At 48.2% G+C, this 27,320-nt stretch overlaps 1 protein-coding gene across 3 annotated transcripts in view; it reads right to left on the reverse strand.

Moving 5' to 3' along the window:
• The window catches only part of SMAD3 (SMAD family member 3), a 75,493-nt gene that overhangs the window by 31,312 nt on the left and 16,861 nt on the right, over positions 1 to 27,320 (reverse strand). The window contains exon 1 of one of the 3 annotated variants that reach the window (XM_083851249.1): positions 14,754 to 16,412. The exons of 1 other annotated variant lie outside the window; for it this stretch is intronic. In XM_083851249.1, the coding sequence (XP_083707375.1) occupies positions 14,754 to 14,785 (32 nt within the window). In that variant the 5' untranslated portion in view covers positions 14,786 to 16,412. Of the gene's footprint in view, positions 1 to 9; positions 53 to 14,753; positions 16,413 to 27,320 lie in introns of those variants that run through there. One more of the 3 variants, XM_083851251.1, reaches the window with a different exon arrangement.

Genomic DNA, 27,320 nt, shown 5'->3' on the forward strand with positions numbered 1-27,320 from the left:
ATGACTCACCAGCAATGCAGGAGAAATCCAGCTTACAAAGTAAACCTACGAGAGTGTGATGTCTTAGGGGAGCGCTGCGGATTTAAGATGGAACGCCTCATTAAAAGCCCGCAGAAGTTAATATTTTACAGCCTCTTATGTCTGTAATTACGAGTGAACGCAGAGTCAGGGCTCTGTTCGTGTGTATTTGGGGGGAGCAACTTTGTAAACTTCTCCCTCTCATAATCAGCTTTTACAGCACGTCTGAGGAGGGCAGGCAGGAGAGGAGGTGGTGTTACAGGCTCTTGGTTCGCTAGTTTGTTTTGTGGGACTGCTTCTATACAATAAGAGAAGAGCGTTATTTGTACCGGAGGGATGGAAAAGGCTTCAGCTGAAATTTTTTTTTCCCCACCAGAAGGACTTAACATCAAAAAAAGGAAGCTGTGTACGTGGCCCACCTGAAAGCTTCCTTTCTTCTAGTAAATCTACAGATCAGTTGAAAGGGTTTTTTTCAGGCTCGCAGCTGAAGGGCACAGCCGAGGTGCTGTGCAGCCGGAGGAGTCGCTCCCTCAGCCCTCCCCTCCGGCCACGATAACCATCTTATTCACGGAAGCCCAACGCTACGTTCCTAAATTACAGATTACGGTTTAAAAAAAAAAAAAGCTGCGAAAAAGGAAAAAAAAAAACCCCAAACCTCAGCACTTTCCCCATGCTGCACGGCACGAGGAATTCCCTTGCTCACCAAAGCCCATCAGGACACACCGTTTTCCTGGTGGGACACCAGCAGCTCCGGCACTCGCTGTCTGCCTGAAGGAAAGCAGCACGAGGCGCAGATGTTTTCCCTCTCCCCTTCACCCTCCCCTGCCCTGAGCTGCACCAGCCCTGCACCGGTGATAGGGCTGGGAGCGAGGATGTATAATTTCTGTGCTTAACTCTGACTAATGCAGGATGTGTGGGAGCGCAGCGCCCGGCACGAATAACAGCTCCATAAAGCACGTATCAGTATCACGCTAAGTCATTCTTATCATCCAAACAGGATCTGAAGCATGTGCGTGCACAGTACCTTTCCTGTAAAGGTTTTATCGTTACTGTTGCTTGCATGGAAATCCAGCTGGTACGACATAAAAAGGAGCAGGAAAAAGCAAGTGGCCAGAACAGCCAAATCAACATAAACAACTATCTTATTTTTATGTAAATGTCAGTAGTAATAAAAACTCGAGGCAAGAAGTGATTAAAGAACGCCCAGAAAAAAACAACACAAAAACAAGTCACCATCCAACCACCACGGGAGACGGAACGGTTCTTAAATGGGATGTTTTTCAGAAGTTTTCCATGAGGTGTCTGTAAAGAACAGCTGAAAATATCAGCTGCATGCAAGCTCACATTTAAGTAACAGACAGGTTTTCAAGTAGCTCTCCTGTTGTCCTCTCCCCCTCCTCTCTCTCCAAACTAAAAAGAAAACTTAATGTTCACATCCTGGGAACCCCACTGGATCAAGGCTGAAGCACTAAGTTTAAAACAGAAACAGATCTAGAGCCTGCCAAGGAGAGGGGAACAAGGAGGGAAGTAGACTCGCAGGTAAATATTAGTTTGTACTTGAAAAAGCCCGAGTATGTTTTAGAGCTGCTTTTGATTTCCATGCCAACTTTGCTCCGTCCAATGCTGGTAGGGCACGGCCATGCAGGGGGGACGAGCGCCTGGCGTCTCTGCCGGCTGGTCCAGGGTGTCGGTGATACTGCTGGCCATTATCAGCCAAATTCTGGAAAACCATCAGCGGCATTCCAGAAACAAGACAGGTTTTTTTTACGTCATTTTCCTTTTGGCCCCTCTTGGTCGGTGCCTTTAACGCCAGCCACACGGGAGTCTGGCGGGGCTGCCACGTGTGGTTTTGGCACCTGGAAAAGGGGTGAGGAAACTCTCCCTGCCTTCCCTCCATCCCATAACCACACAGAACTCTCTTCCTGCACCTCACCTCGCCGTCTGCCAACCACCGTGAGCACTGGCCTGAGCTACAGCGCTGGACAAAGACCGGAGGCTCGCAAGGCCACCGGAGGGATGCCTCCAGGCCTCAGCTGTGACCTGAAAGGGGAATCCACAGAAGACGAACCAAGTTTTGGTTCTTCAAATCCTAAAGTGTGTTCAAAACTACGCAAGTGCACAAATTGGTCCGTCCATCGCTGTGGTAGAGCCAAGAAGAGAGCAGCACTAAAAGGCTGCTTAGCAGCTCACACCACGCCGCGCAGCACTTTCGTGGTCAGGGCGAAGACCACCGCTCGCTCCAAATCAAAGCTCGAGGGCAACTTGAGAAGCAAACCACAATAACTACCCAAGATGAAATGCAGACAGGAGACCCAGGAACGCCACCCAGCTTCTCTAAAACAACACGATGAGACACGTAGAAGTAACAGGCAATTATGGCCTTCTTTTTATGTCTCCTCTCCAGCGGCATAATGCACTTGCGCTAGGTCCCCGGGTCAGCAGTGACTCAGAGAACAGAGGGCTTCCAGTGAATCATCCACACCTTTTTAAGCACCCTCCAGGTCTTGTTGATTGGGAGATGTCTCACTACCTACACCTTCCCTAAATACTTACTGGGCTGTCCGAGGCATGAGCGGGTGTGAGGGAGAGCACGTGAGCAAGGCTGCAGGGGAGCGGGCCGTCCTCTCCCGGCACCTGGGCGGTGCAAAGGGGGATACGAGACACACACAGACCCAACGGCACAGCCCGCTCCTACAGCAAGTGGCTACGGACAGAAGCTATAGGAAGACAGGGAAACAATGTGGGATAAGTCACAAATATTTGATTTCACAAGTCAAGACAGTTTTCTTTCCCCTCCCCTCGTGACTAAGCCTTTGGTCCACACACCCACTCCGTCCTCAAAAAACAACTCCGTGAAACAAATTTGATTGCTCTAAAATACACACAGGCAGTGACCAAGCACACCTCCTCCTCCTCACAGCACTAAGTCTATTTACTAAGAGTCTGCACCAACTGTCTGCTTTGTATGGAACAGGATCCAACTCCCCCTCTCAACGGGACATTAAACACCGGCAAGCCCAGCTCCTCTCCACTTGCCTTACCCATTCCCCAACCTCCACCTCTGTGGACACCGTTGTTCACGCGGACGGATTGCCTGAAATCTCTCCTAGCTGCTCCCAGGGAAAGGAGCGGTGCACAGCGTGCTGGGGGACCATGACGGATCCCAACAGAGCGCTCAGAAGCTGTGTCCTGGCACTGACCTGCTGCGCGACGCTGAGGCGCACAGCCCCGCCACCTCTCGCCGCCCTCCCATTTCTGACGCAGCAAGAATCCCTTCTTCAATTCTGCAACAGGCTTTGGGATCGTAAGATTAAAAAAACATGCAAAAATTCCTACTGAGGAACACCTAAGATTGGTAGCCTGAGGAGAAGAAGCAAATCCTTTTATCCCTTGAGGGCTCTGCCACACCAAGATCCTGTCTTGGGGACAGATTTGTAAAACGTGATGGTGAAATAATTCCTCTCCTCATTATCAGGAAAGCCACATAGGTGGCCTTTTAAGGTCTAAGTGTCATAAAACAAACCAAAACAAATTACTGTAAAGCCTAGCACAGAAGAGATCATGACGTTTGACGTGGTTACAGACTGTGCTGACATGTTAAACCTAACCCCAGGAACCTACCCACCTTCGGCAGCCACTGCTCCACCCTACCTCTACCTAGTTGCCTCCCAGGCTGCTGCCTGTTTAGCTCACTGTTTGTGCCCTGCTACGTTTTCCTGCATACACAAACACAAAAAAAAAAAGAAGCAGAAAAAAAGAACCCTACCCCTTCTTTTTCCTCTCTGCAACCAGAACGAGTTGCCTGTCCTTATGTCATCCCATCCAGTCTCTTCCTCCTCGCTGGCACAACACTTTAATATCTTGTTCCTTCAACCCCTCAAAAAACACAGCTGCTAAAATTATCATTCTGGCCCGTCAATCACACTCCTCTCCTAATCTGTCTGGTATCTTCTACAGAGTATTAAGTTCAAACAGCCCAGAGCCCTGTCCTCAAGGCACTCCAGCACTCTTTATAGCCCACATCTGAGAGCTCATCGCAGCGGCAGCTCCCTCCCCGCCCCAAACTCCTGGCACCCTCTGGACATCCACCCCGAGTTTCCCCTTTGCTGCTCCTTCCCTGCCCACCTCGCCCCCTTTTCTCTCTCCTTCCAGCATTTCTCTGGGGCACGGAAAAGGCTGCCAGCCCTGATGGGATGGAAGGATGATCCCTTCCTGACTCATGTTGTTGGAAAGGCCAGATAAATGGAGTGTGCCACACGCCACCACCATGATGCAAGCAGAGAAAAAGGTTTACAGGGAGGGGATGGTGCAAAAATATTAAAGTAATTAATACAGCCCATGGTTACAGTTTTCTCCAGATATTCCCCTGGGTGCTGTCTTCCATCGGTTAGGCTGCCAGCTATTCAGTGCAGGGACAGTCTGTGTTTTTTCCCCCTTCTAAAGCAACAAGCACATTCTTGGCAGCTAAATTATTAATAAGGAACAAATGGTAATTGATTTATAGATGAGACCGAAGGAGAGGATTTGTCTTCCTTCAATCCAAGCCATCGTGCCCACACAGCTTTGTCCTGGTTCTGTCACCGCCAAAATCTCCATCTCCCACCCAGACCCCGCAGCGTATCCCGCTCCAAGTTATCTGTGTTTACACGACCTCTTTACCTCTTGTATCTGACCACTGACCAGATATTGCAAAAGAGAAGCAAAGTGTTTATTGTTCTTTCTGTCTCTCTTTCTTCTCAGCCGGCAAGAAAAAGCTTAGCTGGATTAGTTCTTAAGATTTTATTTTTATCCATTGTGTGCTCTCGTGAAAAAAAAAAAAAAAACGACTCAAGGAAAAGATGAGTTTCGCATTCAGGCTTTGAATCGCTGAGCTGGGGGAATTAGCTCTCTCTCTGCTGGTGGAAAGTTCCACAGTTCTGGCCCAGCTCTTCGCACCAGAAGCATCTGTCCTCCTCCTCCTCCTCCTCCTCCGAGCACGACTTTCTCGCATTTCAGCCCCGAGACCTGCACCAACCTTTGTTCTGCTCTGCTGAAGGATCACGGGGTAGATTTCCCCCTGCTACTTATAGGCTCACTTGCGAGACAGGCTCTTTTGGGGCAGCCCCTGCGAGCTGCTGCCCCACAGCCTGTTGTGCTTATTCTAATTAACAGCACCACACACACATCCTATTGGTTTCAGGGCGCTCGCCACAATTTGTTTGGCACCAAGAACCCATCAGCAGTCAGCTTGCCACAAACTCAACCTTTTTAAGGCGGGACCCGTGGCTTTGCTGAAAGCAACACAGAAGTTTGTTTCTAGAAACACGACGGAGATGGCCCGCAGGACGTAGCGGTGCTGCTGAACCCCGGACAACGGGAACTCTTACACGAGGCAAAACCAGACCTTCAAAGGCTTGTAGGCAAACGTACTGTCACCGAATATTTTGTCATGGAAGCAAGAGCCTAAAAATACAACACGAGCAGATAATGCACTGAGAGGCCGGCGCACATCCTGTCTTTGCTCTGTAAACACCACGATGCGCATTGGCACTGCTGTACGAATCAGGCCACCCGTACCAGAAGTAGGGCAGCAGTTTGTACAAGCTGCAGCCTTCGCCCCACAGCGGCTCTGCTCCATCTCCCAGATACCTCGTGCCGTCCGGGGAGAGCCACGAACCTGGGGGGGGAGCACGGCTGGGCCGCCCACACCTCCGGCACGGGCAGCGGGGGCCCGGGGAGGAGGTGTGGAAGGAAGAAGCGGTGTTACCGTCCATTTTCTGACACGGCACCTGCAGGAGCGCCGCGGCCTGCGGCAGCAGGAAGCCCAGGCCTCGAGATGTGCTGACTCACTGCAGCGTGGGTCCCTGCCGGCGGCGCAGGCTCGCGGGTCCCCCGAAGGCAGCCCTGCTCCTCCCTGCAAGCACAGCGCCCTCGGCAGCTCCTTTCCCTCGCCGGCTCCTTTCTCTCTGGGGCAGTAACCGGCGAAAAGGGCCAGAAGGCATCCTCGCCTCCTGCACTCCCTCTTCCCACCTGCGAAACTTGAGCTTTAAAGGGAAAACACTTGTTTAGCAGAAACGAGAGAACGAATGGTAAAGGATGAAAAAAAAAATCGCAGCACCGTGGGCACCCGAGGAAAGAAGATTCACTTCTTCAAGACGCAGTTTGCCAAGATTTGGGTGAATTAGACGCAAATCCTCAAAACCTTCAGATACCTTTTAGGCTTTTTATCTTACCAAAATCACCCCTGTTGGTCCAGGCGCTTTTATATAAAGTACGTGTGTTAGGTCCCCTCTTGTGGGAACATGTAAGCACACTGGGAACACTTTGCAGAGCTTCCACACCACGAGAATGGATGTCAGACTTGATTTTATTCAGTGCAGTTACGTGTAACAGTCACTAAAACAAAAAGCCAGAAACACCCGCAAGCGTTCAGACAAGCCAGGCTTCTCTCAGGACCTACGGCCTGCCCAGAGCTACGTAAAGGAAAGTTCTAAGCCATAAAGGACATTCAGAAAGACAAACAAAAACAGGCTCCCAAAACCTGACAGGTCACTTACCTTTCAGGAAGGGAATGAGCAGAGCCGCTCATTTGCACATGGGGGTGTATTCAGTAAATTCCAGTCCAGCCCTCTACACCACTCACTTTTGAGGATACTAATTGCTTTATGGCACTGCCCACTAAACCCCAATCCAATATCGTGGCTAATACACAACCAGTATAAAAGAAAAAGTCCCGGATCTAAAGGGAACAGGATTTCCATTTACAACAGGATGCAACAGGTAAATGAAAGGGACCAACAGGACGGAGCGGCTATCGCAGGAGCAGTTGCTCTATGCCAGAAGTGTCAAAGGGCTTCACGGGGAAAAGAAATTAAAAGCATCACCCCCACATTCTTCTTCCCGCAGTTAATCAGATTTTACTTTCAGAACGCGTGTGCTAAAATCCAGGTGGGCAAATCTGGAAAGTGTTTTCTACTTAAACGCAGGGGAAGAAATGGGAGGGGGAAGAGATGCACACAAAACTAAAAATATACCTTATCAGGAAGAGGAGGCTGTGGGGAAATGTGCATATCAGCAAAGCAAAGCGCACCAACCCTTTCTGTTTTCTTTTACAGATGACCCTTGATAAATTATCATGTCTCCTTTAGGGATTTTTCTAATCTGTTTTCCATTATTACTCCTATTTTTAAGGAAGATAAGGTTGTCTCTGGTTTTGAAACTTCGACAAGGGCCGTGTCCTCCCACATAGCAGAATTTCGCTGCTGTAAAAGCTCCGGCTGCTCAGCCAGCTACTGCTCAGTAGCTTTGGTGCAATAAAAAAAAAAAGGCAGCGCAGACAGCTACGAGAGGCACTAAGACCCTGCTCCGTCCTGGGCTGCAGGGCGCAGAGAAGACAAAAACAAACCTCCAAATGGCTTGCCCCCAGAAGCCGCTGAGGGCTGCTCGGTATGCCTGCACACCGCACAGCCGCTCACACAAAACCTCTGCAGCTTCCCCACGCGTGGGAGGAGCGGGAGGGCTGCGGTGGGACCAGCGCCGGGACCCCGCGGCACCACACACGGCACCTTACCCGTGAGCGACACGCCAAGTTCTGGCTCACACAGAAAAAAAAAAAAAAACAAAAAACAAAAAAAACCAGCGCCGCGGGGACTGCGCGTAAAGGATTTTCCTGGGCCGAATGCTTCCGATGGCAAAAGACGGTCAGAAAGAAGACAAGGCGAGGGGCTGGAGGAGGGCCAGGCTCCGCACCAGCACCCGGGGAATCCTCGCACGACCACGGCTGAGGCTGGCGCGGTCCTGACTCGTCAGCTAAGGTGCATCCGGTGGCGGCGTCAGGTGCAGGACTGGCAAAAGCATTCCCTTCGTAATGGCTTCCTAATTGTTTTCTGACAGCCACTACGCGTTCTCCAGAGGGCTGTTAGGCCAGAGATTTGGAAGGCGACGGCGTGCCGTTTGTCACGAGCAGGCACGGAGCAGCGCAGCCACCTGCTTCCGTCGGCATCGCCGCCGTTCTCACCCGCTGATGGGCTCGGGGAGCTCCCAGCGTGGTCCCCAGCAAACAAGCCCTGTTACCCACGTTGGCGCTCCAGAAACACCCTGCCCGCGTCACGTTTATGCGTTTGCTAGAGGTCGTGCATCAGCTCCAGCAGTTTAACTCGGCGCTTAAATCGAAGCCTGCACTCAGAGGGCTCTGCAGGAAGGGGTTGGGTTGAGGAAGCACTTAAATGGTTTGCTCAGGTAGGATGTAAGAGGCTTTGAAATCTTAAAATACTGCTGTTAGATAATGAAGCGTTAAAAAAAAGGCCCGAAATATTTTATTTTGCGAGCACCTATTATTTCAATTCCAGCAGGCAACACTAACACACCTCACGGCAACAACTACGCATGCTTATTTAAGGACAGTATTCAGCCCCACTCTGCTCTCCTATCTGAATAAAAGCCAACGTATTTAGCATTTTGCTTCCTGCTGTAAAGGCTTGACAATCGTAGGCCTTGTCTGCGAGATGAGGAAAACCAACATGGAATATCGTGTGTCACTTCCTCTCCACTGCCTGCAAACCTGGAGTAAGCGACGGGGCGGGTAAAGGCACTCTCCTTTCACCTAAGCCTTCTTGCACAATAAACGGAGAAGGATAAGCCTTTACTCAGAGTGACTTTTCTTTAAAGCTCTGTATTAATCACATTCCTTTAGGAAAAAAAATAATCATTTGAATGTATTTAATTTTACTTTGTGAGTGATAATAGCACAAGTGTATTGCATCATCTTCACCAGAACAGTAATGCCTTTTAAGTTACTTTTTAGTAGCTGCCTCAGACATGCCTTAGATAATTTTATTGGCCAACTGAGGACTAATGCAAGACATATTCTATGAATAAATGCATTTCCAGAGCCTCAGTCTCAGAAGGTGATTTTGCAAATGGCCAATGAGAAGTGCCTGCTTTGAAGTGTTCCTGGAATTGGTTACAGTTGCTTAAACCACCGATCAAATTCTACCAAAAAAGGCTTAGAGAAATGTTACTTCAGACTAGGTTTATCTTTCCTATAAATGCAAACTACCGCATTAAAAACACAACTTTCCCTCACGAAGTATGCACTTTCACAGCTTCTGAGTATTTAACAGAGGTGCTTAAAGTCAACATTTCATTTTCTTTTTTGGAATGGTTGAAAAAACTCGAAGCCAAACTCCACTGAATGGAAAAGGTTAACTTCAAATGCCTTTCCCTTAAAAATAAACAATTGCTGGAGTCACAGCAGCCGGTGGGAAGGACCGGCTGGGTTGCTGACAGTGATGCTGGGTTACCATCCCCGCAGCCTGCTGTGCTCTCCACGGGGCTCCTCAGCCAGTAGGTCAGTAGGGCTCCTGCCTGTCCTCCATCCAGAAGGCCCCTTCCCCCCGGGGCAAAGCCAACAGCCTCAATTCAGGGAGCTCGCTGGGCTTTGTGCTGCCCAGCACCACGTGCAGCCACCACGCACGAGATGCTCGGCCCCATCCCGGCCTTCCGCAGAGCTCAGCCGTCCCACCAGCCGGCCACGCATTCTCAGCCTTCAATGGACTTCATTTGATTGTACTCCCATTTAAGCAATCCTAGCCCAAGCTTCCCAAATCCATCTGGATTCAGCCTTCAGCCTGACTAGTGAAATCCCGAAGTGTACTTTGCCCAAAATTCAGCGTGGCAGACTGCAGGAGATGCACTAGGTCACTCCCATCACACGCTCTACAACCGGCCTGCCTGATATTTTGGGGAGGGAAGAGATGAACAGAGGCGAAGCGTTTATTACATTCCTTCTTTAAGATTACTTCGCTCCAGTCTGTATTTGTTGCAACATCAAACCCCTCTGACTTATATTTTACACAGAATGTTTACAACACGTGTGGGCAAATTTAGCAACGTATATTTTTTACACTTGCTCGCTTTCCCGCATCCACAGTCTGAGTTACCCTATACATAAGGCTCCCTTCACAGTAACAACGCCAGGACTTTCCATATGCGCTGCTGCTCAAGAGCAGCACTGCTGGCAGGGCTCACCCCATGCATGTGAAGCGATCACATTTAGCATGCTGGGAGCTCTATCTGAAGAGGGCACGCACCTGGGAAAGAAAAAAAAAAAAGCCAAGGATGCTATGAAAGAAACCACACCAAAGGAGCTCACAGATGAGGTGGATGACAAGGGCCTTTCTTGAAGCCCGTGGACATTTCAAAGAAAGCATACAATGGTGCTGCCAACTTGCTCTCGGTGGAACATTTTGTTTTACAAGGCTGTTTTACAACAAGGCTGTTTTCTTCTTGTCAGGATCACAGGAATCCTCAAGACGCCCTTCCTGAAAAGTGGCAGCGCTGCACAAATGGGCTTTGGGAAGGAGGGGAGTTTTTAAGACATCTCCTCAGGGCAATGCCTGGGCCCTTTCCAGGCAGTGGTGTAAGAATGGTGCAGGAGTGGTGCTGTTATTCCGCCTTTGATGGCATTATTCCTTGGGCACATGCCTTCGCTTCTCTCATTTTGCTGCGGTTTTCCTAACATTATGCTTTTACAGGAGAGTTTTGCAGCAAGTTTGAGGGAAATGACATCGGTTCAATCAGCTTAATACAGAAAGCTGCCTTCAAAGAAGCTTTTAAAAATACATTTTCAGTGGCTCTGTAGCATTTTAAAAAAAAAAGCTAGTGCATCCAAGCCTATAAAGTCATATAAAGAGCTTCCAATTCAAACATCTGAACACTGATACATATTCATCCTCTGTGCTGCTAATTAACCACAAGCTGATTTCCTTCAGCAGCATGTTTATTTTAGCAGTATGGCTGTCCAGAGCCTACCTTCCAGAACCCAGCAATAATTAGGCTGCATAAAACAAACAGCTACGTTCACTAGTGAACTGAAAAAACCATCCCATGGAATCGGGGTTTTGCCTTCTCTCGAGAGCACAAAAGGTAACAGCCCCCGAAATCTTCCTCGAGAAGCTGGTAACAACCATAGTTGCCTCTCGGGAGATTAATTAGGCCAAAAGTGCCATGATAGGGCAAAGTTAAAACCCAAAACACGCTGTTGTCTAGCCACAGATTCCTATCTCTAGCATGCTCCAGTTTTTCAATCTAGAGCGGTAACAGAGGAGGCTGATGCCGAGGGACAGAGCAAGGGGGAGCAGCGTGGGGCACCCCGAGCAGACCCGGCCTCTGCTATGCCACTGGTGGCAGCTAGAGAAAAAAAAGCAGCGTGTCACAATTTGTCCCCAGCAAAAGAAACTAAGCCCCGAGGGAGTCTGCAGTTCCCTGAAACGAATGGGACGAGCCCTCTAATAGAAGATCTAGAAACGGAAAAAAGGCACAAAGAGACAGGAAGGCGAGAGGCACAATGGGCTGTTTTTAAAGGCGCGATAAAGCAACTGTGGCCGCGCAGGAGCGAAGCCCATCTATCGGGAAAGCAGGTTCTAGCACAGACATGAGTTTTAGGGATGAACAAAAGCGAGCAGCCTGGCAAGAAGTGCTGGGTGACGGGAAGGAAGGCTCACCTGCAAGCTGCCATCCCGCCTGCACAGGCGATCAATTTTATCCGTGAACCGCCGCTTGGCGCCCTCCTCACACACCTCATTTATAGCTCGAACCTCAACTTTTCAGGAGTAATCAATCCCTAAAAAGAAGTAAGAGCTCTACACCGTGTTTAGCGAGGCACTTTGAGAGCCAGTGCGAAGCAGTGGGCACCGACTGCACAGGCCCGCGTTACACATGCCGCCTGTCGGCCTGACGCGGGTGCCCCCAAAAACGCAGGGGGTGCGGGCTTCAAAAATAGAGGCTGCAGAACAGAGCCTGCTCGGCACCGGCTACTTACGAGAGGATCTGTCCACGTTTGCAGGGTACAGCTGGGTGCCAGTCAGCAATGCGGTCACTTCAGTCCGTGCTTTCTGTCTGTAAGTTCATTTTAATGTATTTTTTTTTTCCAGGTAGCATATAACATTCTCTCATGGGAAGATCTTCCACACACGACATAGAAATGTAACATGCTTTTTAAACAACCTTTTCTGGGTTTTGTTTTTCATTTACGTTATGAAATGCTTTTTGATGGCATTTCACAACAGATTACCAGACTGAAGGACATCTTAACGACTGAGCACGGGGAGGTGACAAACGAAGGTCAGTATCACCATCGGCTGACCCGGCCACCCTAACAGGCGGCACACCACCAAAAAGTCAACCTGTATTTTCCTCACTGAGGGATAACGCACCAATGATGATCCCTAAAGATCGCCCCAAAGGTGATGAAGTAGAAACAACCTGCAATGCCAAAAAAAAAAAGCAAAAAAGAAAAAAAAAAGCCTTGCTATAAACTATGCTCTGACCTTGTAAGCCTTGTGGGCTGCGTGTATTCACCACTCCTTGTGGAAACTGCATTCCCAGAGATCAAGCCCTCCTTCATGTGGGGTGTTACTGGTTAAAAACAATTCAGGAAAACATTTTTTATCCTTGTTCTTTCTACCAGCAATTATTACCCATGTTTTGCTTCTGTTTATGCAATTAAGGCCTTTCACTCTTAACCATGATCTAACTCCAGTTATAACCAACATATGGGCTTCGTGTCACATGCCGGTAGGCAAGCAAGCACAAGACCATATTTCAAATTGGCAGCAATCCCATACAGAACTTTGTGACTTTCTTTTACCCCCAGGAAGGTATTTCTGCTGACAAGGCACACACACAGACACATTTCAGCTCCGCATGTGGTTCAGCATCTCATCATTGTGCAGTTCTGTTTTGCTCCGGCCTGGTTTTGCACAGCCCTAACTCCTGGGTGAATACTTTCATAATGTGAAACCTCAGCTCCTTTATCTTTTGTTTTTACCAAGCTAGGCCTGAAATCTTGATTGGCACAGCAATGTGAATTAAAAAGCGTGATTCTTGTAATCACGTTTTCGCCAATAGCCCTCTTGTTGATGCAGTTGTATCAGTAAGAGATGTCTCTTCTTACCATTATAAAGTAATTAACATTTATAACTGACATAAAATCCTACTGACAGACTGCTTAGCTATCTTGGAGAATATTGCTAAGGCACGCTACAGTAAAACTTCGCTTTTCTGTGAAATGCATGATTTTCAACCTTGCTTAACCTCTTACAGCCAGAAACAAGAGTTATACAGGACAAGAGTAACAGCTTTGTAGTGAACATCTTTGCTTGTACTAATTCCTTTGCAGCAGGGCCCGGAGCTAACAACAGTGCAGTCATGGTGTGGTCCTATCCATACGTGCAAGACAAAAAGCCATGTGAAATGCCAGATCTTCATTAGCAGATGTCAGAATACTACACGTTGAAGTTCTGAGAAAATTTAATGGCAATTCAGGATATATGCAATACAAGATCCTCTGTGCTGTGACGGGACCCTCCCATGAGACGGAGTTGTACGAAATAATTGACCAAAATTAAATGAGTGAAATCACTGAGACACCAAATGTTTGACACAATTTTTTTTTAAATATTCACGATTCCAAAATGTAACTCACTGATCATGCCTATTTGCTTTAAAAATGCATTGCCCAATAAACATGTTTACTTACTGCTCTTTTCCTTTACTAATCTGCTCGTGACTCTTGGGCAAGTCAAGTTTTGATTGCATTTTTCCTGAAAACTGGGATTAGTTTCTTTTAAAAAACACTAAGTAATTGCTCAAACTGAAAATCCTGCTTGATTATCCTCATAAAACCTGTAGGGTACCTAATGATATCTTAGCTGCTAGCATCCCTCCTGGCACACACAGACCCACGACAACTCCATATGGCATCAAGAGGTATTTTGCACCAAACCACCCTAACCTAGCACTTTAGGAACCCATTTACTTTTTATCCTAGCTTTCTCTATGGACTACGCAGTCTGCTCCCTCCTGTGCCTAATTGAGGCAGGGATCCATTTCGTTATTCCCCAAGAGGAGGCAGGAAAGGAGAGAGGGGTATGAGAGCCAACTTGGAAGAGTTGCCATTCGCAGAAAACCAGTCCAAGCAGAACCACTGTCTAATAAGAAGCGAGGCTTGCCCACGACTACACCTCTTACTCTAAATAGCAAGGTATAAGAAATGCAAGTGGAGAAGATGACTGTGCCCACAACCCTGCAGAGCTCAGAGGTCTGCAGGAAAGGGTATGTGAGCGCAGTGACAATCACATTTCACACACACCAGCGTTAGTAGGCATCTTGCTTCCCCTTCCTGGCTGCGGTCACGTAGTGGGCAAGGGTTAGAAGTCACACTTCGCTGCTTGCCTGCTGCCGTGGCATCTGTCCTTCCTTGCAGTGCTGGGGCAAAACTTGAAGGTTGCACAAATTAACTTTATTAACAAAAAGATGCTGCAATACAGCCTTTACACCGTGCTCTATCCCCAAGTATAAATATTGCTTGCAATGCTGAAATTCCGTGTGATGTTTACAAGCACTCTAAGTTTTCCCTCCTTACATCATTATACTACAAAGTTTGTCACAACCAGAAAAAAAAACCTGCATTTTGTATGTAATTATGCAATTATATGGCCCTCATTAACACAGCACTCGAATGCCTGATACAATTCCACAAATTTGTCTCAGAGCCCCCAAATAATTATTTGCTCCATTTCGAAGAAAAGAAACTGAGGCAAAGGGAGACAACCGATCTCAAGTAATGAAGGGAACAAGAGCGTTAAGTCCGCAAGTTCCCTGTTGTGTCCAACATTTAATACCATTTCTGCATCATGCCTATGCGCATGCTTAGTGGAAAGTAAGAGCAATGAGAAAAATAAAATTTATCTTACATCTGACAGCGACAAGGCAGGAAATTCTTCATACCAATTTACGACAGCGACGAGCAACATTTACTGTTTATATTTGCCTTTCTAAATTGACATTTTAATAGCCTCCCTCCTTGTTACAGTCCTTCTGCCTAAACATTTCTGAAGGCGCGCGTGCGTAGAGGCAGGGGAGCGCTCACGCTATGCTCCTCACTATCAGGCATGCCTCCTTGCTATCTCCTTTTCGCGGAACCAGTCACCCCTGCTCTATCAGGGCAGAGCCCAGGAGAATCCCAATAAGCAACTCCCTTGTTCCTCTTCAGAGACTTAGGACTTAATCCAGAGCTCAGGGAGGGTTTGTGAAATGCAGACGGGCTTTGGACCAGGCCGGTCACGTCTGTGTACATATTTGCTTTGTATGACTTTAAAAAAAAAAAAATCTTCTCACAGTCCAGGGCTTACACGTCATTCCCACGCTGCTTCCGCAGCGAAGTCTGTGGATTGCCCTCTGCCAGTCGGCCTCACCGGGTCTCTCACGGGTCACTGTGAAAATGAAATCCTGAACCCCCGCTGCAAATTGTGCCTTTCTCCCATCTACGCCATGTGGTTTGGTCTAATCAAATGCATTTTGAATGAGTATGGGGTGAGTGTATGCAGCGGCAGCCTTTTATTAATTGGCTGTTATTAAAAAAAAAAAAGTTTTGGAGCGTCTCTTGTGGGAATTCCATTTGCTCAGTCTGTGCAGGAGGCCTCTGGAGTTACTCAGAGGAGAAGAGCTTCACTGGAGCTGCTCCAAAAAAGTAAATACAAAACCAACCACACGTACCCGTGCTACAGGCTTCACGCTTCACCAAAAAAACCCCTCCCCCTCGCACTGAGAAACTGCAGAATGCACCCCTAAGGGATCAGTAACGCACACGTGAAGTACACGCACAGCGAAACCGCAGGGGTTTGACAACCCACCCCAAACAGCGCTCCCGAAACTGAGGGGGTCCTGACTCTGCGCAGCGTCAAGGCAGACGGGCCTAGGGAAAAAACACTCCTCTCCAAGCTCTTTGCCCCCCCGGCAGTCCCTGCAGGGCAACGCACCACGCAGGACCTCGCTCTTCGAATGCACCCACAGCGGGCAGGCAGCGAGGCTCCGCTCCGTGTCTCACCGTGTGCTCTCACCGCGGCTTCCCCGGCGAAAGCGGGGATCTTCTGGGGACTTCCCTCCTCGCAGACGGGTTGCTCCAAGCCACCCAAGCACGACGCCGCGGGTCCACGGGAGCAGCTACGAGCTGCTTCTGAGCGCCGCGTTACTCACTTGCAGATTTCATCCTAGGTCACCGTTTGGGCTGCTCTGGGTCCTGGGCTTTTTTGGTCAGCTGAGCGCACGAGGCTGTCTGCATGGCTTGCCGGCTCTTCTCTGAGCAAGCGTTGGGCTGCGGTACTGTAACTTCTAAGGGCATTAGTGAGAAACCCCCCAAAAAGCCAGAATTCCCACTGTAAATGACAGGAGATACAGAAGCAGAAGGCGTCTTGCCGATGACTTAAACCAGACCGATAACAACCCGCAGATCACATCGCAAGATGACGTTTTGTTAACACCTTGCAGTGAAACATCCACGCTTGCTGACTTCGCCTGTGGGTCCAGCACATCGTACCCTCAAAGTGAAGCGGCGAGGAAAAAGCGTGCAGTGGTGATGCAGAGGGAAATGGAAACACAGAGGCTGCCTCTGTACATGCTATGGGGAACGTCCCGCTGGCAAAGTGCAGCGAGCTCCGGAGATCAGGGGTGGACTCCTGGCCGGGGACAAACCCAGCCGGGAGAGAAAAATCAACGGACGAGGGCACACGGGGGAAATGGAAAAGTGGCAACAGGAGAAATTGCAGGGAGCTGCAGAGGTAGACGGATATATGGACCATGGGGAACGGTGCTGGTGGGGGTGCACCTCCTGAGCTCAGGGCTCAAGGGCGAAGGAAACAAAGAACCAAGAGAGTTCAAACCCTCATCAGACTGCTCTAAAACCGAAAGTATGGCATAAAGTTCACCTCTCCTCTGCAGTATCGGGTTATACCAGCACACTGCGAAGACGCAGTTGGCACCCAGCTCTTCTGCAGGGTGCCAAGGCACAAGAGATACTCAAACCTCTGATTAAAAAGCTCTGGTGAAGCCAAAAGTGAAACAGTTGCAACACCTGTGAGAAAGGCGGCAGTAATTAACTCAAGAATTTCCCAGCTTGTTAAGTGTTACTTTTCTTGACAGCATTTCAAGTGCCGGGCCAAAAAATACCAACATCTGTAAGAAAACTCCAAACGAGCGAGAAACACTTAAAAAGCTCCCCCCACACACCAGAACCAAGGTTTCGGTAGCAGAACGAGAAAAAAGGTCAGGGAGACACAGTTAGCTACCATCAGAAGAGTTCAATGCTTTTTTTATAAGAAGGATTTAAACTGAAAAGCCGAAAAGTTTAGAGGAACAACAGAGTATTGATGCCAAGGGAAAGACGTTCTGCTCATAGACCAGCTCTGGGCATAAAAAAAAAGCAAGACACTACTATGTTTAAAGAGATCTTTTCTTTTCTGATAAGTACCATATAAATCCACACATATATAATCATCTGATAGCTTGGATGTATTAAGTTGCAATTTTCAAGCCTTTCTTTTTAGAGTTGTAGGAACTGCAAGTTTACATAGGGTGCCACTGACCTTCCTCTTCCTGCTCCGCGGAAGACAAAAAATTGGATAATATTACAGACAAACTGTGTCGCAATTCCTAGGCACAGCAGGGTCAGATGAAGTTCAGTCTTCCCTTTGAACTTTCTTGCCTCTGTGGGCTATAGTCAAACCCTTAGTGTTATTTTAACATGGTTTTTAAAGTTTAATTTCCTTTTTGTGGCTTTGCGTGATTAACATTATTGACGTTAAAAGCGATACGCAGCCCCCTTTTCATCTTTTGGAAAGCAAGGAAATATTTGTGGGTTTCCCCCTCCCCCATTAATTAAAACCTTGCGGCAGCAATCCCTTCAGCTGCCGTGCTCGAGGCAATAGGAGGAATCCTGCTGCCCTCGGTGAAAGCGGGTCCTGGAGCCCACCCTGCCCAGGCTCCGGGGCTTTGCGTTCGGCCTCATCAGGAGCGGTCTGAATCGGTTCCTTTCGGGTCCTAGCTTCAGCACTGGACGCAGGGTCATGGAAAACAAGCGGCGTGAAGAAGAGGATTTTAAACTTTGCACAAGGCTCGGCGTAAACCCCAGAAGCGGAGCGGTGACAAACCGGACTGCCAAAGTTTTGCAGCACCCTGCTTTAAATTACAGCATCTGCACCCACCGAAGCCACTTCGCAGCCCTCCAGGAGCTGCTACAGGGACGGATGCACTTTGTTTGGAGCCCGTGTTTACCCTAAAGGCGAGGCCCGTTGTGGCAGCCCACATCCCAGCATCTGCTGTCTGGTGCTGCTTTTGGGGACGCGACACCAAGTTAAGGCAGGAGAACCTGGGCACCTGGCTGTGAGCAGGGCCAAAGGAGAAGGATGGAAAAATGTGGGATCCACAAGGTCGCTTCCCAGGAAGCATCGCAGCAGCCCAGGCACGGAGATAACCTCAGCCAAGTGCTGAGCTTTGCTCCTCCAGATAAGCAATAACAGCAAGTAATCAATAAGGGAATAAAGTGTTGACAAAGCAAACTAGCTTTAACATGCTCTTTTTTCACATGCAGTCCTGTTCTCGTCGCGTATTAGTGCACTGAAATAACCTGAAAAATTGTGTCAGCAAAGTGTGACTCCAAGAGGGGCTGGTTTCTCCAAGAGAAACCAAGGTGCTTAGTCAGAGAAACTTGCATAAATCTAGCAATACAGCTTAGTTGACCAGAATCTTTGATTCTGGAACGAAACAAGAAAAAGAACAACCATGCAAATCCAGTGAAGACCCTATAAGTTTGTAGCAGCCACCACTTGCCATAGGAAACCCGAAATGACTCATCCAACACTGAAGCACTGAAAAAAAAAAAAAGCACTTAACAGAAACAACTTAGCAAGGACAGTTTGATGACAGTTCTTCTGTGATGACAGGCTCCTAAAAGATATGCCAGTTGCAATAAATATTTCCAATTTAGATATCTGGCATTAAGTGGAGAGAGCCAAAGGCTTAAAGATGTCACATAACATAAGCGCAGCTCTGTTTAATTTTGCAGTTTCTGAAGCAGTGAAACCCCGGGCTTGCTCTTTTTTTCCCTCTCCCTTTTTTGATATGCCAAATCCATGACCAACACAAGAATCGTCTTTGCTCCGCTGTGACTAACATTTATCATTTGTACATAAAGTAGCCATTATTCAACCAAATGCGAATTCAGCAAGTGCTTTTCAAAATCACCCACCCCCTAGCAAGAACCGCAAACCAAACAGCCGCCCACACCCCGGCTGGAGCATGCCTCTGCATTCCTGAGCGCTGAATAACAGGAGTCGCTTGGAGCCCGCGCCGCTTTCTTACGGCTCCTCGCAGCCCGGAGAGAGACCAGCGCTGGGGTGGCAGCTTGGGGCACCCCTCCTGCCTTCAGCTTAACTCCCTTCCGAGCGTTGCTTCAAAATGTGGTGCCCCTGACACAGCCTTCTCTATTCTTTTTTGTAAACTAAAGACGGAAAATTCATGAGGGGGGGAAAAAAAGGGAATGAAGTCTGAAAGCAAGCCTCTCAGCCACAGCCCAGAGCTGTCTCGGCATCGCTGGAAGTGCGAGGTCTGAGATGCAGCCCCTGGGTGATGCTGTTACCTGCACGCACTTCCCCGCTGATTCAGGCAGAAAAGCCCAACACGAGATGTGGACAAACAGCAAGAGATCTCCCCCAGAAGCCAGGCCTGCACTCAGGAGGAGAAAGGCACATTATTCTAGAGGGTATGCAAAGCCCAGGCAGGCTGCCACAGCCCGGGGAAAGCTCAACCTGCCGGGCCTGGCCTCGCTCCCCTGCCCTCCAGTCAGCAGCAGGGACGCAGTCCGGGTTTCCCTGCAGCACCGACCCCATTTCTCGCTGCCTGTCCACCCCGCTGAGGCCTCCCTGCACTGCTGGATATAACGTGGCTCTAGGGAACGGGGGCAGCGCGCGCAGCTGCTCAGGGCTAAAACTGGAGAAGGATCCTGAGAAAGGAGCAGCAGCTCCGGCTGCAGAGCGTGGAAGGCTCGCAGCCTCCAGCAGCTGCGGAAGCAATTTGGGACGGTGGATCCGCGGAAAGCAAAGGCTCTCCCCCCACAGGGCCAGAAATATTTCCAAACGGAGATATCAGGCCACAAATAAATTCCCAACAACATACCGTTATGTTGCTTACATTTAAAATCACTTCTTTAGCGAATGTGCAGTTCGGGCTCAGTTCTCAACTTCCACTGGCTCCATTTGGCCACAAAGAAGCCCAGCAATGGGCGAAGATTTTGCCGTGACACATGCTGGGGATGGTAGCAAAAGCATCCCCATCGTGTGGATGTTGTGCACAGTGCTTACCCTCCACGTTTTCCAGGGCTGAAGCGAAGGGCCTCTTGAAGAAGTTCTGAACCACACGACAGTAATTCCCAGGCTGGTCCCCAGTCCTCCAGCAGCCAGCTCGGAAGATCATTAAAAGGAAGCCAGACAGCTTTGCTGAATCTAAGTCCTTGTTTGCCTTTTGACCAGTGTTAATGCAACACTCCACGCTAGGGAAGAGTCACGGAGCGAAGCATCGCCATCCAAACACTGCAGCACCACAGGCTGCACGTCTATTTATTTATGACCCCGGGGAAAGTGTCCCATGCTTTGGGCGTGCTGCTCTCCTCACTGCCTTCACGTTATGCCTTACCTTGATCAGATTTCTGTAAGTCTTTGACACAGAAAAGCCAACACATCAAATACTAAAAACAGATTTAAAAATGGGACTGCCGAGTATTTTTTTTTTCCCTGTAGAAGGCAAGTCAATCATCTCACGCTGAGTGCTGTATCGAGGCACAGAGACTTTATTTTCTTTTGCTAACAGCTTTGCCAAGATCTTTACGGGAAGGCCTGGAAACTCCTACCATGCATCACACAGCAGCTATGATCCAAGGCAGGTACCCAAGTTGCTCAGCCAATACGATAATCCTGTATTGCTAAATCCGCCGGTTCTTTGAAGAACCTTGAATCACTTTTAGCACTGCGTTGGCCGAGGGAGCCGGATGTTCCTCTCTGCAAAACCTGTCACCACTGCTCCCGAGGAGGAAGAAATTGCTCGAGAGAAACAAAGATTCCCCCGGGCTCTTCCGATGGGAGTGTCTGGCCCCCTTGCCTTCCTCCCCTCACCTTCGTGTGCCCAAATGTGGGCAGTCCAGGAAATAAGGGCACGATATTTAAAAATAAAAAATAACATTAAAAAAATTTTTTGCTCCTCTACAGCCTAGGAATTTACACCCACGAAGAATTTGACTCTAGGTGTCAAAGCAACAAGTTATTTTGGAAAAAAAGTCTTATAACTAGATACAAGTAAGAACTTTTGATGGGTTAATTTAATGAAACGATTCCAAGTAAGTTCTGCTCTCCCCTTACCAGCTATCTAGCACTTATCCCCATATAATGGTATCAACACAATCAGTAGCTCTCCAAGTAATGTCAGCTGCTAGCTAATTTACACTTCCATAGTTGCCATCTGCTATTCAACCCATTGTAACACAAGCCATCAGCCTAGGATCTTAAACTAACATGGCCAAAACAAAACTATTGAAAGACAGAAATTTTATCCATATTCCCAACGGGTAAAGGAATACATTTAATCCAATTACGGTTTCATCACTCTCCGTTTTTCAAGTTTGGTTCACACAGCAGCCAGGAAATTGTGTTACAGTATCTGTTTATTCAAATTCCGCCATCAGCCCTGCATTCAGAGAGAAATGAAAGGTACTCACTGATACTGTAGGTAAATTAATTAAAACCCGAGACTTCCAAATAGAAAAAGCTAAATGATCTTCACCTGCATGATCTCCTGAATGCTTCCTATTTTTCAAACTACCGTTTTGTCTAGCCTCTATCAAAGAAAAAATACCTAGCTTACATTAAAAGCAAGCGTCAGGGAGATTTATTGATTCATTTTTAACAGAGGGCATTCTGCCCATTATTTTTAAATCCATGCTATTGGGCTGCCATTAACAGTATTTCAAAAATAATCTGCATGTTATTTCCCTTTATAAACTGTTGCTGGTAAAGAGCAAGACCATGGAAAACTGAAAGAAACATGCGAAACTAACCAAACACACCCAACAGCTCAGGCATCTGGTCAATGCCCAACTACAGGGCTTGCTCCCTGAGAAGGGCTTCACAAAGCCACCAGTTACTGCAGCACAGGATGCAAATTCAGAGTTTGATCAAAAAAGAAGAAGAGATCAAAGATTCAACAAAATGCATGACAAATGTTCAACTCCATGAGTCACTGCAAACAGAATCAGCATGATAAAGCTGAACTCCGTGGCCAGGATTGTGCCCAGGATGGAAACAATGGGACATATGGGCAAAAGTAATATTCCTCTTTCTTTAAAGCTCTCTATTGTCTAAGAACAAAGCAAACCACATCCAAATACATCTGGCATCAACATCTAAGACTCGGCAAGTTGATCCTGCTTTCAGACACCAAAAAACCTGTACATCTGAGCAACCCATAGGCTTTGCTAGAGTGGACGGCGAGCCCGGACAGCAGCTCCAGGAGGAAGGCAGCTCACGCCTTGTGCTGCCCACCGGCCGCATCCTGCCGCCCTCCTCCTCCTCCATGTGGCAGAGAACAAACTTTCTCTAGGAAAGATGGTGGCTGGAATCAGCCCACTGCTGCCACAAAGGCAATTCACCCAGTTCGCATCCCATCCCCTGCTTAGATCTGAAGAGTGTCTGGGAAAGAGGGCAGGAGGGAGCTGGCTGAGCGCTGCCCCGGAACGCAGTGGCAGGCTGCTTCTAAACCACAGCTCTTCCCTGCGGGGAACGGGCTGCCGGCAGGAAACGGGCTCATGTGCTGTGCAGAGAATTAAGAGCAAGGAATACGTTCCCACAAAGCATCAGAGCTACCGCAAGCTACCGCATGAGTACGACCGGGAAATTCTGAGCTCCACAAAACGCCTGAGCTCTTCCTCGTGGTGCTTGTGTTATACCCCGGGTGTGCCCTCCTCTCCGCCCGAGGGACCCTGCACAGAGCCATGACAACCCTACAATTTCCCCGGAGGGAGGGAAGATGACTAAACGCACGTCACGCTACAGGCTTACCTAGGAACGGGCCTTAACAGTCCCCCCAGCGCTGAGAGAAAGTGCAGTTTGCAGAAGCTGGGCACCAATTTCCATCTGTATGTGCTATTTTGAGCAGAAACAAGCCAAAAGGCATGCAAGCAATCTCCTTTCTTCTCAGCCTGCATTTGAATGCTTGGTTCCCAGGGTGCAACTCTTGTCCAAGTATTGACTCCAGCTGAAGAAATGAAGTGGAAATTAATCACATTGCCATTTGAAACAGCTTTCCTACAGCTAATGTGTTTCCAGGTTTCCCCAGGCATACCATCTCTTTTCCATCCGAAGAAAGGTGTTCAGGCAGAGGGGGAAGATTTTCTACATTTTCTTCATGCTTTCCAGACCTCCCGAAGCCAAGTCAAAGCCATGACAAGTCCAGAAAGTCCAGGAACATCCATCGCACATGCACAAACCAGCTGCAAACATGCATGCAGCAAATCTGACAGTGGCAAGAGGCATCTCAGCTGCTACACGTTTTGTAGAGCCAGTTCATACGCAGTACAAACATCTGGGCAGCCCACAGGTAACGGCTCTAACACCCTGCCCGAAGTGCAGGCTTACTGCATGGGTGTAATTCCATCAATGCACACACGTTTCTGCCCGAGAAATCCCGAGCAAAAGTACAGCAACCTTCAGCGTTCCCCGCAGAGCTTGCATCACACCAATTAATAATGCAGATCCACTTTGGACACTGTCCACGCAACAAAAAATAGGAGCTTCCAGCATTAATCACCTTGTGACAACTTCCACCACCACATTTAGTAATCCTATCTACTTGAATTCCCCCAGAGTGTCAAAGTTCATTCTACGCTGGATTAAAACCAAGACTGAAGCAAAGAAAAAACTCCTCAAAATGGCAAACCACCGTCCTTCACGCAGCTCTGCTGGTAAAAGCCCCTTCTCTGTCGCCAAGCCGATGGCACCGAAAAGGGACCCTCTAGCTTTTATAAAATCTAAAGAACTAAAGGCACAGGCTGCTGCTTCTGGACCTCAGAACCGCTCGAGTGACTGCTGAATTACTCACCTTTTTGCTCACGGGCGAGCAGCCCCGCTGCCCAGGGCTCTAAGCTTTGCAAGAGCCTCGGCCTACCTACCAGCCAGCAACCGGTCCCTGGCACTGCAGATTTTTGGCACGGGAAGCACCAGCACCGGGTGCCTCAGTGCAGCCCCACGCCGCTGACCTAACGCTCCATCAATCTTCAGCAACTTCGGCTCCGAGGCCCCCAGAAGTTTGGTCTGCCATCCCAACCCCGGTTCAGGCAAGTATTTAGGTACATCCTCGAGTCCTGCTGCAGCGAGCACTACAAGGGCACTGCGCAGCCCCTGCGAGGGAGCTGACTGCCAAGGGACCTGCAGATGTCTTCGGCTGGCTCAAGCCACATGGGGTGAACGAAAATTCCTTGCTTCTCCTTCGAGCGCGTGCTCCTGACTGAGACTACGGACTGGTGTGCTTTGCTAAGCACTTGTGAAGCATATTTCAAATAATTATAATCTTGAGGTCTTCTCGAACATTACCACAATGTATATTTATTAAGTCAAAAGCACGCGCGCTACTACCAAACAGTTATTCAACATTCATTAGAACTTGTCCAAGCAAGCCTTATGTGCTGCGTAATCATATTCTGCTCCTCGGGGCAGAAATGCTAAGCATAGCTTGAAACAACAAGATACTGTTTTGTCCTGAGTTTACCCATAAAAGAAATCCTTGGAGCGTTGTTAATCTGTGCCTTTCCCACACCCCTCCTGAAACTGTAGAATTGTACTAGTGTCTTCAGTAAAAACAAATACAAATTGAAAAGAATATAGGAGATCTTAAATGGCCATTTTTCACAGAATTACGGATATCACACTTAAATGCACACACACAAGTGTGCAGGTGAGCTTGTTCACCACCTGCCTGCTGTTCTACTCCACCACTGGCGATACATACAGGGGATTTTTTTCATATTTTTTCAATGAAACCTTTTCAGACACCTTCCTGGACAATTTGCCCATTTTCTGACAATACTCTCTACTATTCGAAACTACTTCTAAGCAGAATCAGAAGTAGTAAAAACGATCACAGGGCTTTGCCAGGTGGAAAGGAGCGAGCCCCCGGTGGTTGATGGCTGCCTCTCCTCCCACTGGCTGTACGGAGGAATCTGTGAAATTTTATTTCCACACAGTCAGAAGTGGCAGGCCACGGGGACACCCGTGTTCCAACACGCTCTCTCCCATCCCTCTCAAATCACGGGGCAAACCACAGACTTAACTTCAGCCTAAGTCAGCAATGCATTATGCCGTTTAAGCGCCTTTACCCTCTTGGTGCCAGCAGACCCAAAAGCTGTGCTTGCAGGGACCGCTGCTCCTCTGAAAGCTCCTCTGAAGGACGGCCCAAGCTACAAGGGGAAACAAAACAAACAAAACAACAGCATGGGACAAAATCTTATATCATCTGAGGGCTAGGGGACTTCTAGAAGCTGGTACAGGGTAACTTTTATCTCCAATGGAAAAAAAAAATACATGACCACAGCAGAACTATAGGAGAACACCACAACTTTGGGCAATCGAGTTTAAAGGTCTTCTCAAATTCAGTTTCATTCCTTTACTAGAGGAGAAGTTTGTTTGATAAAAAGCAGTTTTCTGGACATAGTATGTTGAGACTTCTATAAGGCAATTGGCTGTGTATAGCTTGGTAAAAGTACACCCACAGAAACAGTTTAGGGGTAAAGAAAATGTCTTAAATGAAAGGTAAGAATTTCAATCCATTATTTTCACAAAGACAATGGCTGAGTGACGACTTAATCACAGCAATGTAAGAATATGTTAATTGAAGGGGAAAAAGGGAATACTGCAGGACTGCAGGTCAGCCAAGAGAGGTATATATAGTGAAGCCATGAGGTATACATAATGAAGCCATGCTGTAAGCTGACAGCAGGCAGCTTCAGCTGATACCTGCCACACTTTTTTCAACAGCTAATAGTCTCCGCACTTAAAAACCAAGAGCGGCATCTCTTTAAACGAAGACAGGATGCGTTTCTAGAAGATACAGTTGTACAGGTTACCAAATTCAGCGCAGAGGTCCCATCTCTACCCACAAGTGCGATCGAGCAGTGTGCGATTACAGGATATCACACTAGGTGATCTTGTCGCTGTGAAGATACAAAGCAGCTCCAACAAGCACAGCAAACCCCACACCAGCAAGCAGCAGGCTCGGGCAGGGACAGACAGAAATGGGATTGTGCCTTTTAAAAGCAATCTCCTATTAGACTAGATCAGGGTAAGCATGGAGCTGCATCCTTACTCAGCCCCGGAACGCTCCCTTTTGCTTTTTATTTGCTTGCCAGTAGAGGCTGGGTTTCTAGAAACAAGTACCTAAACTAATTATGACTTATTCCATTTTCTTTAAAAACCCAACTAACAACGTTAAATATATATTTAGTAAGCAGACTGCAGTCACTGCAAGCTAAAAATCACTTCCCAAGCAATCCTCACCCAAAGCTCGAAATGCTTCCCAAGCCCAAACAGCAGCAACCCGACCATAAAACAGATCTGCTCCGAAAAGTGAAGAGGAAAATTAAAGAAATATCACCGCAGGCTAAGCAGCCCCTCAGAAACACACGCATCTGACAACACCTCGGGCAATCCCGTGCCCAAGCAGCTGCAGATTTTGGGAAGGGAATCGCATGGCTAGACTCAGACATGTGAATAGTTCCAGTGACTTTTACGAGACTCAGCCTGGCAAGGACTCTCCAGAACACGTCTGTCCTCAAGCACATGTGAATTTGGTGGGTCTGCTATTACTCATCCCAGCGTTCGCAGGGCAAAAGGGTTTCCTACAGCTCTGCAGGCACACCGGGCCGGCCATGGGAAGCTCGCTGGGGCACTGAGCTCATGGAAATCCTAATTTAAAGAAAGCTGTTCTTAAAGGAGGAGCTGGCAGGGGAAAAGCAACAACAAAAAAGCACCAAGCAGTGCACACAAACCCCAAGACGATTTCGCAGCGTTCGTGCTTAAAGATGTCTTCCCCACACCCCCTCCCCCCTATCAAAAATAAAGACAAAAATAAACCACGAAGGGAAGGAAGGAAAAACCTCACCAAAATTTATGTTTGTTTTAGGCCTATTGCAACAACTGCTTTACTTAGCTTTCATCTGCCTTTGCGGTGTTTCCTAGCCCTCGACTGTAAAAAGCAAAGCACTCTAATACACAAACAGCAAAGGGTTTATACAGCACCCAGCGTCCTTTGTTGCTACCAGAAATTAGAGACAGGTGTTGACGGCACACCGGACGGTAATTGCTATGCACAGGAGAGCTGGGAAGCTGAAATACCAGCATCCCCGAGACCGTATTACAAAGATAGCTGCAAGCTCCTTCCCCCAGGCAGTA

The sequence above is a fragment of the Anser anser genome (genome assembly GCF_964211835.1).
Source record: "Anser anser genome assembly, chromosome: 10".
Classification (NCBI taxonomy): domain Eukaryota; kingdom Metazoa; phylum Chordata; class Aves; order Anseriformes; family Anatidae; genus Anser; species Anser anser.